At 42.1% G+C, this 15,135-nt stretch overlaps 1 gene segment (V, D, J or C); it reads left to right on the forward strand.

Annotated features, from left to right (window-relative positions):
• The first annotated feature begins 255 nt into the window (after positions 1-255).
• LOC138608640 (Ig kappa-b4 chain C region-like) lies at positions 256-9,773 on the forward strand. The segment is given in 3 exon segments: positions 256-270; positions 1,998-2,073; positions 9,285-9,773. Coding segments are annotated over 3 exon segments (417 nt in total).
• The last annotated feature ends 5,362 nt before the right edge of the window (positions 9,774-15,135 follow it).

Here is a 15,135-nt window from a genome sequence, read left to right on the forward strand (position 1 = left end):
GTCATGTTTTTGATGAGGAGGATTTCTGTGGCTTCTGTTGTCATGAAGGACAGCTGTCAGTCATCCAGTGTTCAACTGTCAGGACTATAAAGTCTCCCAGAGCACTGGAGCATGGTGCTGCTGATGCAAAGTGGCTCTCTATGGAAATGCTCTGACCGACTCCAACAGGGACTTTTATTACCCTGATGACTGTGTTACTCTTGTGCTTTTAGATTTGACTGCTGCATTTAACACAGTAGACCATGCAATCTTGATATGTCGTTTGGATCGGTGGGTGGGCATCAGGGGCGTAGCTCTGGAATGGTTCAGGTCCTACTTGGCAGATCGAACTTCTGTGTCAGCCTTGGTGACTCTGTGTCCTCCTCTGCTACTCTCTAGTGTGGGGTCCCTCAGGGCTCAGTCCTAGGCCCTCTTCTCTTCTCCCTCTATTTGCTCCCACTCGGTTCCATACTTAAGAAGCATGGCATTTCATTCCACTGTTATGCGGATGACAGTCAGATTTATGTGCCTCTTAAAAAGAGTGACGCATACTCTGCCAGAACGCGACTCAGGTGTCTTGACGACATAAAGGCCTGGATGGCTCTTAACTTTTTAGATTTTAATGAAAATAAGACGGAAGTGATGGTTTTTGGTGGCACCTCTTGGACCTCCCTTGGAGATCCTGGTTCCTTGTCCCAGTATATTAAGCCCACCATCACAAACCTAGGGGTTAAAATGGACTCTGATCTTGTGCTCGACAGTCAGATCAGGGCTGTCGTTAAATCAAGCTTTTTCCAGTTGAGGCAGCTGAACAAAATAAAGCCAATTCTTCCGAGGCAGCACTTTGGGACAGTAATCCACGCCTTTGTCACCACTCGGCTGGATTACTGTAATGCACTGTATGTGGGGGTTAGTGGGTCCTCCATCGCCTGTCTCCAGATGGTACAAAACGCTGCTGCGTGTCTTTTAACTGGCACAGGTAAACATGAGCACGTTTCCCCCATTCTAACCTCACTCTACTGGTTGCCCGTACATTTTAGGATCCATTGGTCCTGCCCCGCCCTACCTCTCTGAGCTGCTACACCCCTATGCACCCACCCGTGCTCTCAGGTCAGCCGATCAGCTGCTTCTGAGTGTGCCAACAACTAACAACAACAACTTGTATTTGTATTTTATGTCTCTTTTATTTATTTTTTATCTCTTTCTATTTATTAATTTGTATCTTATGCCTCGTGTGAGCTGTGTATTTTGTGTCTTTTATTCTTCTGTACAGCACTTTAGTTGTTGTTTTAAAGTGCTTCACAAATAAAGGTGGATTTGATTTGATTGATTATGCTGTTTAATAATGGATCAATCAATGAATCTGACTATTGATTAAACATCTTTTAACACCAATCCAATCTGATTTTAGGTTCATGCTTCTGGACAAATTGATGGAGAAAAAATGTCTTTGGTTCGAACAAATTAAACACTACAGAAACAAAATAGTTCCAGCATTAAAACATGATCAATAAAAACATGCTGTCTTAAACTTTGTAGCATTGTATTATTGTCAGTTTTGATTGAATGTGTAAAAATGTTGCACACAGAGACTCATTTTGGTGAGTTTGTTTGTGTCAAAGTCAGAGAGCCGTGTCTCTCTACAGTGAGAGGTTTTTGTACGGCGGCTCAATGAGTTTGTATCACTGTGGTACACGTTCGGTGGAGGAACCAGACTGGAGTTTGGAAGTAAGTCAAATATTTACACTTGAAATGATTTCAGGAGCTTCTTTTCTTTATTGTTTCTTTCTATTCAAATTGTAGGACAAAAGTTTCCTTTCACTTTTTAATTGAATGTTTTTACAGGGATATAGACAAAATTCAGCCCAGCAATAGAAATACAAAAAATCATTGTAATGGAAAATATAAAGCTGGGTTAATTATAGTTTCTCACTTTCATTGTAAAATTGCATCTTGGTAGTTTGAAAGTTTAGTTCAGTGTGTCAAAGTCAGAGAGCCGTGTCTCTCTACAGTGAGAGGTTTTTGTACGGCGGCTCAATGAGTTTGTATCACTGTGGTGGACTTTTGGTGGAGGAACCAGACTGCATGTTGGAAGTAAGTTTCTGCACAAATACTAAATCTAATGTGTAAAGTAATGTTTCAATTCAGTTTGTTCATGTTTGATGCAGAAAATATTTCTTTTTTAAATGTGACACTTTAACTATGAATGTTTTTATTTGTCCTCCTTTACCATGGAGGTTCACTCAGGACAGTTCACTAAACAGTTCTTTACAAATTAGTGTCAGACTGAAAGTTCAACTTGAAGCTTGAAGTGCAGAAAATATAAAACCTGTTTTTCAAATGTTTTGTCAATATTACATTTAATTTTACAAATCAATGATAACCGTTTGGACATGAATTAAGTGTCATTGATTGAAGTCAAATGAACGATGTAAAGATAAATCATTCCATTTAAAAATGAACACTATCTCAGATATTTTCAAAAACTGTTTGACATTTTGAAAATCTATTGACCTGTTTGATTAGGATGGTCATTTGATTGTTACTTCATATTTTCACTTTGCTTCTGTTTTGACTCAAAAGTTTATAATACTGTTTGTTAACGCTTGTTATAATTATGCAGAAGAAGTTTTAAAATCAGGCCAAATTTCATATTTCAATTCAAGCTTAGTTCTGTGTATTTCAGGTCATTCTGTGTGATGATTGTCTCTGTGCTGATGTGCATGAGAGGCTTCTTAAAGGGAAGTGAAACAATGTGTGAGTGAGTGACTGATGGAGCAGAAAAAACATCTGACAGAAACTCCTTAAAGCACAAAATCAACTCTCACACAGTAAAGGTGTCCAAGTGTCTGCTGTTTGATTGACAGCTGTGTGCTCCCTGTCCTCTAACCTGATTGGTGTCTCCTAGGTGATGTCCGTCCCACCCTGACGGTGCTGCCCCCCTCCAGTGAGGAGCTGGATCAGGGGAAGGCCACGCTCATGTGCCTGGCCAACAAGGGCTTCCCCTCAGACTGGAGTCTGGCCTGGAAGGTGGACGGCGGCAGCAGCAGCAGCTGGGAGGACAGCAGCAGCCCCGCGGTGCTGGAGAAGGACGGCCGCTACAGCTGGAGCAGCACCCTGAGGCTCACTGCAGACCAGTGGAGGAAGGTGGGCTCTGTGACCTGTGAGGCCTCCCAGGGCTCCCAGACTCCTCTCTCAGAGACTCTGAGGAGAGACCAGTGTTCCCAGTACTGATCTGACTCACTGGGACTCTGCTCCTGGTTTTCCTCTGCTCCTGCTCTCAGTCCGACCCCCTGTCTCTTAAACTCTTTTTCTCTCTGTTTCAACATGAACGTGTTTCTGCTTGTGTTAATGGTTTCACCATTTCAAACAATAAAGATTTGATCATGTATATTCTAACAGTGAATTGTCCTGAGACTTTCTTTCTTTGATACAGACTGTATCATTAAAGATAAGATTAGATAAGATACACTTTATTGATCAGCTCAAAGTAAAGGACAGGGTAAAACAAGTGATGGATAAAAGAGGCAAGACAAAAAGACAATAAAATACAATAATATAAAAATAATCATAAATATATACACTATGTACACCTTTCACTTATTGTGGATGGTTACGTTTTTGTGCAAAAAAACTGCACCAAAAACACACACGGTGTGTATCATGGTGATATGGTTGATGATGAGTAAAGTGAAATATTGCAGAATAAATAACAATTGCACATGAGAGGTATTAGCACAGACATAATTGCACGGTATGGATGAGGTAATAAAAATGCATCAGTACATGTACCAAAGTATACTTTAATAATATGTTACAGTAGATATGCATACATAGAAAAACAGTGCAAAGCAGCTGCCATGTATTGACTGGTGGATGAGTGATAGAGTATTGTGATCAGACAGTGATGCTGATGTTATAAAGTCTGACTGCAGATGGGCTGAAGGATCTGCGGTAGCGCTTCTTCTCACAGTGTCGTAAAATGTCCGTAACAGAGCCCCGCATATTTCAAAGGACCTCAGTCTCCTCAGCATCCCTGGATGTTCACCGGTGCAGTCCGGGGTGTTCTCCTGCAGAAGTCAATCACCACCTCCTTCGTCTTGCTGGCGTTGAACTGAAGATGGTTGAGCTCACACGAGTCAACAAACTCCGTGATGACCTCCCTGTACTCCTGTTCGTTCCCCTCAGATACACACCCGATGATGGCTGTATCATCGCAGAACTTCTGGAGGTGACAGCTCCCAGAGTCGTAACTTTAGTCCGAAGTGTACAGGGTGAAGACAAAGGGGGAGAGCACTGTACCCTGTGGAGCCCCTGTGTTGCAGACCACAATGTGAGACACACAGTCCTGAAGCCTCACATACTGTGGTCTGTTGGTGAGGTCATCGATTGTCCATCCATTAATTGTCCATTGTCCATCCATATATCAGAAACATTAGTCACATAAATGCACAAAACTTACAACAGTTACGAGACCATTTTTTCCACAGTACTAATTTTAATGGTTTTAAGACTGTCGATATTATTCTCTGTCTTTCCACTTCTATCTGTATGAATGAACAGAAGTCACAGTACACAAGGGAAGACCATTTCACCTGTAAGTCACAAAGGTCATCCCTCATGCCTCGTGTTTAGAAGATCCATGTTTAAGCTTTGTGTTTCTAATTACTACATGAAACTGTTCAGAAGTTTGGAAGTATTTTCAGGATTAGAAATAAAAAGCAGAGTATCGTCTGCATAAAGTGAGACAAACACATTGTTACCGTTCATTTCTTTAACTCGATGGAGGCATAATGATGGAATCAGCTGTGTGCAGGTCATGAAAAGGTTTAAATCACAAATATTGCTTTGTATCAAACTCTGAACTTTATAGTTTCTGTTTTCATGTTGAGATTTGATTAAAAGATGTTTTTGGGTGAGAATGCATCGCATCACTCAGACATTAAAGATGTAATAAACATTTGATGAATACACTTCATGTATTAAAAACATTGAGGTGAAAAAAACACTAAAAAACAACAGAAATATTTGATGTTTTAACCGAAACCTAAATCATTTAAGTTTGTATGTGTTGCATGATAAATTTATGAATTAATGAAGTAATGAATGTGTGTTATGTGTTATGAATGTGTTAATGATACTTTGTATGAGTAGAACATGAATGCAAGTTGTTGAGAGCTGAAATAATGTAGTTGATTATGTTTCACTTGGACAACAGTTATCTTCAGTTAAACTGTTGTAGTCATGAATTTCAGCAACCTTTTTTATTTTCTCTTTTTTATTCACTGAAAATGTATATATATCCTAAAATGTATTTATTTTTAAAAAGTCCAACTGTATCCATGACAACAGTGTTACTGTGGTATACCTACTATACATACTTAAAGACCCCTCTCACCCTGGTCACCAACTCTTTGAACTGTTGCCATCGACAGAGCTGCCAAAACACGAACCACCAGACTCAGAGACAGTTTGTTTCCAGCCATCAGCACACTAAATGAACAAAATATCAAACAATGTTATTTATTTCCGCCACTCTACCATCCACGAAGCACTTTGCTGCACTTAGACACTTTTATATTTTGTATTTGTATTCTGATTCATTGCTGTCCTTTGTCTTTAGTTTTTTATGTTGGCAATGAATCACCAAGTGTCGCTACCAATTTCATTGTATTACTGTACGATGACAATGATGATCCTGATATAAGTATTTAAGTTTCATATTTTCATACGCTGAAACATGAACTACATCAGGTTTCTCTTTACAATTATGTTCTGGTGTTCACTGAGATGATCTTATATATAAAATAGTGGAGGAAACTTGTCTGTACGTATGAAAGAGGAGTGAATGCAGCAAAAACCTGCTTTGATCACTGATCAGATTTGGGACTGAAAGAAAGGAGGATGAAGACATTCTGATGTAAAACAGGATGTCGTCTGCAAAGAGGCAGATTTTCTGATGTGTGACTGAATTAAAAGATGTTGATAACCTTCCTCAGGAGTGAAAGCATTAGTTACATTTTCAATATGTGATTTTGTATAATGTGTGCATGCATGTGTGTCTTCAGTGAAGTGTATCAGTCTCTGCAGTAGCTTCCAGCTGCAGCAGTCAGTTCAGTTTCTGTTCAGTCTGACTGAGGGAGGTTTTTGTACGACGCTTTTTCACTGTGTGCCCACCCACTGACTGTTGATGTGAACACTCTGACAGTAGTAAACTGCTGCATCTTCAGTCTGGACTCCACTGATGGTCAGAGTGAAGTCAGAGTTTGATCCACTACCTGTAAAACGACCTGGAGTCCCTGATGCTCGAGTGCTAGCAAGGTAAATCAACAGTTTAGGAGTTCCTCCATCTTTCTGTTGGTGCCAGGCTAATTCATGGGAGCTACCATAATAAACATTCTGACTGGTCCTACATGTGATCCTTGCGGAGCCTCCCAGAGCCGAGCTCACTGCTGCAGGCTGAGTCACTACGAACTGGCCTCTGGACTCTGAGGATACAGAGACAAACACATAAAGCAGCGTCATGGTTTTGTCGGCTTCATTTCAGAGGGACGGATGTTCATAGAGGAGAGGAGTTTGATTCTCTGGACTTTACCTGTAAAGCAGCAGCAGAGGAGAGTCCAGATGAGGACGGAGGTCAAAGTCATGTTTTTGATGAGGAGGATTTCTGTGGCTTCTGTTGTCATGAAGGACAGCTGTCAGTCATCCAGTGTTCAACTGTCAGGACTATAAACTCTCCCAGAGCACTGGAGCATGGTGCTGCTGATGCAAAGTGGCTCTCTATGGAAATGCTCTGACCGACTCCAACAGGGACTCTGCTTCTGGTTTCACCCTGCTGCTGCTCTCAGTCTGCACTGTGTTGAGCTGTCTCTCTCTGTTTTGCATGTTTGTCTGTCACCATTAAAATTGGTCATATTTGGTATATAATCTACTCATAATGATAAAAGCATAGCAACAGAAAACCAACGAGTCACATCACTGAAGTCTGCTGTTGATGCTTCAGATGTTGTAAGTCCTTCACTTGTAAGAAGAAATAATGAATTCTTTGAATAAATTTAAACAGGTCAGAAAATGTATTAGAAATATAAATCAGGATATCATCAGCATCAAGTGATACAAAATGACTGAGATCTGACATTTAAGTGTGATGAATATTTGAATGAAAGCAAATCGAGTCACAGAAAGATGCTCTATTTATGGTGTTCAGTACGACATCGAGTTTAAAAAAAAAAAAGAATGTCATCATGATTGTTAAAACCAAAGAGGATCAGAAGCAAAATGTTCCTTCATTCTTTATTTCTGATCAAGTGCTTAGTGTCGTGAATAAAGTAAAATACTGAGGTCACATAATCAGGAATGACTTAAGTGATGATGATGTGTTGCTGTTAAAACAGAACTTTTTAGAGCTCACTGTACTCCACTCGACACAGCCCACCTGTGGTGTACCTACAGTAAAGCTAAGATGAAAAAGCTTCAGGTAGCATACAATGATGCATTTCAAATCCTACTTCAGGTATCAAGGTGGACGAGTGCAAGTGATATGTTTGTATCTAATAATGTTCCAACCTTCCATGCTGTGCTCAGGAATTTAAGGTTAAGATTTATGAGTCGATTGAGTGACTGTAAAATGTAATCATGATAGCACTATCTTAAGCCACAGTAAGTGACACAAGGTGTTTCTCTTGTTCCTGGAATCATTGGAAAAGTTGGAAAATGTAATGATTTCAGGAGTGGTGTCCAGAAGGCCATCGGTACCTGTCATGGTGGGAACCTGAGAACATGTTGGTGGACACCAGCAGTGAAGGAAGTCATCAGGCTGAAGAAGGAGGCCTTTTGGGCTTGGTTGCCCCAGGAGTCTACAGAGGCAGCAGACAGGTACCAGGTGGCCAGAAGGGCTGTGGCTTCAGTGGTGGGAGAACTTCAGGGAGGCTGAGGAGAAAGCCTTGAGAAAGTTCTGGCAAACCGTCAGACGACTCAGGAGGGGGATGCAGGGATTGGCTCAGGCTGTCTTCTGCAGGGATGGAGTACTGCTGAACCAGACTGGGGATATCGTCAGACGATGGAAAGAACACTTTGAGGAACGCTTGATTCCAACCATAGACTGTATAAAAAGATGGACGACATGACAGCTCCCTAAAAGCGCCCCCTGCTGACTGGCTGCAGTGTAGGTCATAAAGCCCGCCTCCTCCATGTTAACAGGTGGGACATGGGTCAAACTATAAAATCAAAATACACGCCCGATAAATTTTTCTCAAACATGTTTCTGTCATTATAGTTATCATGCTGATTTACGTCCAAGTGTTCATTTTTCTGACAAGTTTATTTTTAATTAGTTATTTGATGCTGTCAAAATGATGATTGACAGCTCTGTAGACAAATTCGGCTCCTGCAGCCGATCAGTTCCGGGTGAGCAGAGTGGAGGACGAAAACGTGGAAACGTAACTAAAACAATCACTACAATCATTGAAGTTTCCATACCTGTGAACGATAACCTCAGACCAACACAGAGAAGCTGTTCTGCTGTTAAACACGTCGGTGTACGGGATCCTTGCTGTTTTTTCGGTAAGTTAAGTGTGTGTCTGGGTTAGCGGAAGTGGCTACGGCCGCTTCACTCGCCGATCTCTACTGCGCAGTCTCTGGCTCCATATGACGTCACCATCGCAAGGTGGCAGCGCCTATCACAGTGGTTATTTTGGCATCAATTTCGTACAATGGGAGCAGATGGAGACTTTTGTTTAAATGTGATAATTATTATATTTCAGATCAAGAAATCTACAAAGTATTTATTTAGTGAGAGTATTATCAGTAACAATTGCATGTGTCTTACTTGCTCTTCCCACAGTCGGATCATTTCACATACTCAGTACAATCAATGGATATTATAATGTCACTGCAGCTACTACACACTGTATTTTAGCAGTGACACAGTTTCTCAGCAGTAAAGTGTCTCTTTTGTCCTGTTTAAATAGTGATGTTTGTGGAAATGGTGAGAATTAAAACACTCTGATGAGTTTGGAACGAGCTGAAGGTGAAGGCTTGTTGTATTTTTCAGAACGTGTAATGATTGAACACTGAAGACTTTCCCGCTTGAGACGTTATCTTTAGCACTGAAACCTGTCTGTTTCATGGTTCAGCAGTGATGCCTGTCTGTTGTCATGGTTACTCAGCTCAGAGAGGGAAGTGAAACACAGAAGACCACGTTGATCCAATCTGAGGAGGAGACCCAGCAGACTTAGGCTGCATCTAACAGGGTGGAGTTTTCTTCTTCTACTTTCTTCATGTTGTCTCTCTGTTGCCTCCTCCAGTGGGACGACTCGTCCCCACCCTGACGGTGCTGCCCCCTTCTGATGAGGAGCTGCAGCAGGGGAAGGCCACGCTCATGTGCCTGGCCAACAAGGGCTTCCCCTCAGACTGGAGTCTGGCCTGGAAGGTGGACGGCAGCAGCAGCAGCAGCGGGGCGCAGAGCAGGAGCCCCGGGGTGCTGGAGGACGGCCGCTACAGCTGGAGCAGCACCCTGAGGCTCACTGCAGACCAGTGGAGGAAGGTGGGCTCTGTGACCTGTGAGGCCTCCCAGGGCTCCCAGACTCCTCTCTCAGAGACTCTGAGGAGAGACCAGTGTTCCCAGTACTGATCTGACTTGATAGCTCTCTGCTATGGTTTTACCCTTCTCCTGCTTCCTGTCTGCACTGTGATACACCGTCTCTTTCTCGCTGTGTCTCTAGTTAAACATTTGTTCTTGCTTGCTGTATTGGTGATATTTTTAATTGTTCAACACAATAATAAAAAGAATCATAATATGTTGATTTCTGTCTGGTTTTCTTTTCCATTTATTTCATATTAGAACCGTTAGTTAGACAAGAAGCCAGAATAGTAACAAGTGTTTGTCTTTGAACTTTGTCATGCCTCAATGATCGGGGAAAATAGTTGTTGTAGGTTTGTCTCTCATGTTGTGAATGAAGTTGTACAAAAGAAGAAAGGTCTACTCATGATAACTTCAGTGTCCCTCTTTATAACTGAAACAATAAATAGAGTCATGTGTTGCTGTTATTAATGATCACAATGGATCCATTAAATCTACAGAGACTGGATTTATCTCAGTCAGATCAGTAGTATTTTATAACATCAGGTGATGACTGTTAGAGATCTACAGGTCACACCTGATAGTTTTATCAGTGCAGACTGACTGTGAATCTGTAGCTGTGATCTCCTAAAGCAGGAGGGAGTTCATGTGAACGGGTGAAAGGAGGCATTATACCAGAAGCAGTGAACCAGAGCCACATGGTGTCTCTCTCATCTGTCCTTTCTGTCCTGCTCTGCTGTGATTACAGCTTGTTGCTTTAACATAACTACAGGCTACAAAGTGAAGGTTAAAGAGTCTTTGAGGACATGATTCAAAACTGAATCAGTGAATTATCTTTTGTCTGGTTCTTCTTTCCTGTCTGTATTTTATGTGTTGTCTTTATCCTTTAATGACAATAAAGTTTTCATGACTCTAAAATGTGCTATATGTGCCAGGGTTCATGAGGAAATGGAAGGTCTGTTTGAAATGGATGATATTCATATTTATCAACTAATAGTATGAGTAACTTGTTCATACAGGTATAGGAGAAATTCAACCTGTCGTCTAGGCATGTTTGTGAGACTGCACGTGTGTGTGTGTGTGTGTGTGTGTGTGTGTGTGTGTGTGTGTGTGTGTGTGTGTGTGTGTCCTCAGTGAAGTGTATCAGTCTCTGCAGTAGCTTCCAGCTGCAGCAGTCAGTTCAGTTTCTGTTCAGTCTGACTGAGGGAGGTTTTTGTACGACGCTTTTTCACTGTGTGAACACCCACTGACTGTTGATGTAGTGTGTACTCTGACAGTAGTAAACTGCTGCATCTTCAGCCTGGACTCCACTGATGGTCAGAGTGAAGTCAGAGTTTGATCCACTGCCTGTAAAACGACCTGGAGTCCCTGATTCTCGAGTGCTAGTAACATAAATGAGCAGTTTAGGAGTTCCTCCATCTTTCTGTTGGTACCATGCTAAGTAGGTATTACTATAAACATTCTGACTGGTCCTACATGTGATGGTGACGGAGCCTCCCAGAGCAGACCTCACTGCTGCAGGCTGAGTCAGTGTGACCTGGCCTCTGGACTCTGAGGATACAGAGACAAACACATAAAGCAGCGTCATGGTTTCGTCAGCTTCATTTCAGAGGGACGGATGTTCATAGAGGAGAGGAGTTTGATTCTCTGGACTTTACCTGTGAAGCAGCAGCAGAGGAGAGTCCAGATGAGGACGGAGGTCAAAGTCATGTTTTTGATGAGGAGGATTTCTGTGGCTTCTGTTGTCATGAAGGACAGCTGTCAGTCATCCAGTGTTCAACTGTCAGGACTATAAAGTCTCCCAGAGCACTGGAGCATGGTGCTGCTGATGCAAAGTGGCTCTCTATGGAAATGCTCTGACTGACTCCAACAGGGACCCCTGATTGGGTTATGTATGTTTTGGTTATGTAACTAATATTATATATACTGAGCAAACTGACACAAACACATTCCCAAAGTCAGAGAGCCGCGTTTCTGCAGTGAGAGTTTTTTGTATAAGTTGTTGGCAGAGTATCTATTTTATTGGGGATTGATCTGCTGCAGCAACACCTTTACTTTATCTCTCTTCCATGAGTCATCGCTTGCTTTTTCCGTTAAATGAAAATATTCAAAGTATTTCTGCTTCTCATTTCACTCTTCCTGTAATGAATTGTTCTGCACCTGACTGTGTGAAACATACAGTGAGGAATATCTCACAACTCCCTCGCTAACTTCCTCTCAGATTGTCCTCAAACTCACTGTGAAATATCCTCCAGCATCAACGCGGTTGGTGTTTTTCTCCCTTAAGCTTTTGGCCTGACATACAAAAATCCACAGAGTTGTAAATATTTTATATATGTTTTTTAATATATTTTAATAGACTTTTATTTGTTTTGTATAGTCTTGCTTTAAATGTACACAGCATCTTTAGGATTACTGCTTACTATAAATACTGTTGGAGGAGTCAGCACTGATGGAGGTAAAGGAACTAAAAAAAGGGGGGACAAGAATAATTTTCAGATTTTTGTTTCTGTAACATTAAAAATAGTGCTTGTGTCACCTTATTCAGCAGTGCATATGAAACCCATGGTGAGCGTGCTACTGCTTGAGATGGATAAATGATTTAATGGTGACATCTGCTGGTTTGAAAGTAACACTGCACATGTGCACAGGCCCAGTTCTCATCAAACAGCCATCCATTATCAACACCGCTTATCCTGTTCAGGGTGGCGGGGTGGCTGGAGCCTATCCCAGCTGTCCTTGATGATGATAATAATAATAATAATAATATTAATAATAATAATAATAATAATAATAATAATAATAAATTAATTATTATAAATAATTTTATCTATAATGCACGTTACATTTGTAGCAAGTCTCAAAGTGCTCCAGGAACACATGAGCATAAAACAACACGGGTAATTAAAAAAAAGATCTGGTAATTAAAACAACATGTAACAGCAAGCAGAATCAAGAAAAGGCTCTTTTAAAGAGGAAAGTTTGGAGTCCTTTTTTAAATGATTCAACAGTCTGTGGTGCCCTCAGGTGGTCAGGGAGGGCAATCCACGGGCATGGAGCGGCAGAGTGGAGGGCCCTCGTCCTGGGGGGATGAAGACGGTAGGTGTGTCCGGACCGGAGGTTTCTCTTGGTGGTTTGAGGGGTGAGCAGTTCCTTCAGGTAGGGAGGCCATTGCTGTGGATGCGTTGACTGGTTAGGAGGGAGATTTTGTATTCAATCCTGAGAGAGATGGGAAGCCAGCGTAGTGACTGAAGGATGGGTGTGATGTGGTCATATTTACATACTCTCATCAGGACCCTACCAGCGCTGTTTTAAACATATTGGAGCTTCTGGAGGCTCTCTTATAGGGATCCCGATGAGAAGTGCGTTGCAGTCCTTCCAGCCTCGAGGAGACAAAGGCGTGGAGGAGTGAGAGGCAGGGTTACACCTGGACAGGTCACCTGTCAATCACAGGGCTGACACATAGAGACAGAGAACCTTTCACACTAACAGTCACACCTAAAGGCAATTTTAGAGTCACAGATGAAAGGAGCATGTCTTTGGACTGTGGGAGGTAGCAGGAGGAACTAAAGAGAACCCGCGCATGCACGGGAAGAGCATGCAAACTCCACAGACAGACCCCTTATGTCTGAACCGGGGTTCGAACCACGAACAGAGCTAACCAGTAGGTGAGTAATTACATTTTATTTATATCGCACTCTTCTCAGACAGAAGTAACAAAGTGCTTCACACCAACAAAATACAGAAATAAAAGCATAAACAACATAAAAATCATGCCAGACATCAGCACAAGATCAGGATAAACTTTATTGTCCGACCAGGTTGGAAATTTGTCTTGGGCTAATCAGCCATAAAACAACAAACAACAACACAACAGCATACACATGATACAGATAATAAATATCAGCGCCAAATAGCAACTCTAAAAGATAAATGAATAAATAAACAACATCAAGTGCAACAGTGCAAACATGCAAATCACCATCCCTCCGGCCTTTTCTGGCTTTCATCTGCCACTTTTGACAAGCTTTGTAGACGCAGGGATAAAATAATTTTCTGTTTAATCTGCAGCGGGGAACTCGAAACCTTCTACCAGAGGACAGCAGCTCACGCTCTGTGTGCAGAGCGTGAGACACTGATGATCTTTGCCTTTCGCAAAGTAGCCTGTTCATAAATACTCTGCATGGATAAGTGCTCTTTCACACCGATGGTTTTCAGAGAGGTAACCAAACCAAGCTGCGAAACTGTACCTGTGACAAAAATGCACAGAGCATTCACCGTAAGTAGACACGATCACCACAAGTCTTAAGGCCTGTGTCCTTGGAACGGACAGCAGGTGACGTGTGTTTGACCTGTTAGGGAACGGGCTGATGAGTATGGGTGGATGAGTTCTGCCAAATATTCTGGGGCCTGACCGTGTAGGGCTCTGTAGGTGACGGTGAGAAATTTAAACTTGATCCTAGACGCAACGGGGAGACCAGTGAAGAGATTTCAGTACGGGAGTGATGTGGGAGCGTTAGTGACGCTGAGTGAGGCGAAGAGGGCGTTACAGTTGTCACTGCGGGATGAGATGAGGGTGTGTATGAGCATCTCTAGCCCAGCTGACTACAGTTCTTATATTTTGCTTATATTGCTTATATTTCGTAAGTGGTAAAAACACGATCCTGTTAGCTGCTTTCGATGGTCGTCCAACAATGTGCAGTGATCAGAAAGTAACTGCACAGAGTGAGCTGCAGAGGAGAGTGGCCCGATGCTTTGCATAATTAAGGGAACAAGTTTATTTTGGGCAACAACCAGAACCTCACTTCTGTCATCATTGAGTTGTAAATCATTTTCTGTGGTCCAGTCCCTAATTGGTTTAAAATTGGATGTACAATGCAGTCAAATCCAAATTCCAAATCAAAACAGCTGGCCTCTGAAGCAGTGAGTTGTTTTTCATCACTTATGGTTGGTGCTTTGTTGCACTGACAGCCACCTCTGTACGTAGGGGCGAGGTCGTATAAATGCTTCAGTGCATGGTAACAGCATTTTGGTTGGTGGCTCCACTCCTGCGTATATATTCATTGTGGACAAATAAAAACGCTTTCCCCAACATCATTAGACGTTTCCCAGGTGGAGGTGGTGCTCAGGGATGCATGATCAAATTGCATGATTGGTGTCTGTATCCAAATACCTCCTGGGCATTTACCTTTAGCTGCCTGTGTACGATGTACAATTACAGAGGGATGCAACACACCCTTGTGAGTTGTTTTTGTGCAATGACATGATGCGACAAGCCTTGTTCAACTGGGCGGTGAACTGAGGAAGGAAAAGAACCAACAGCAGAAACTTCTCTCGGCTTCTCAGGCTCCAAAGGCTTGTTCAATCGCATACTGTTGGTTCAGACTGCTTAGCTGACGCTGTGTGAAACAACTGAAACTTTAAGCCTCCACAAGAGAATCCTGGAAATCTGTTGTTTTATTAACACATGTTTAAGCATTTGGATCAAGAATCTCCTTCATAATTCACACAGAAATACACAAGCATGGGATGCATGTGTGGTGTATTCGTAAGAGGGTAATCGCGACCTAAATCAG

The sequence above is a fragment of the Semicossyphus pulcher genome, unplaced genomic scaffold (genome assembly GCF_022749685.1).
Source record: "Semicossyphus pulcher isolate SPU_LCO1_2020_fin unplaced genomic scaffold, fSemPul1.0.p SCAF_5, whole genome shotgun sequence".
NCBI classification, from domain to species: domain Eukaryota; kingdom Metazoa; phylum Chordata; class Actinopteri; order Labriformes; family Labridae; genus Semicossyphus; species Semicossyphus pulcher.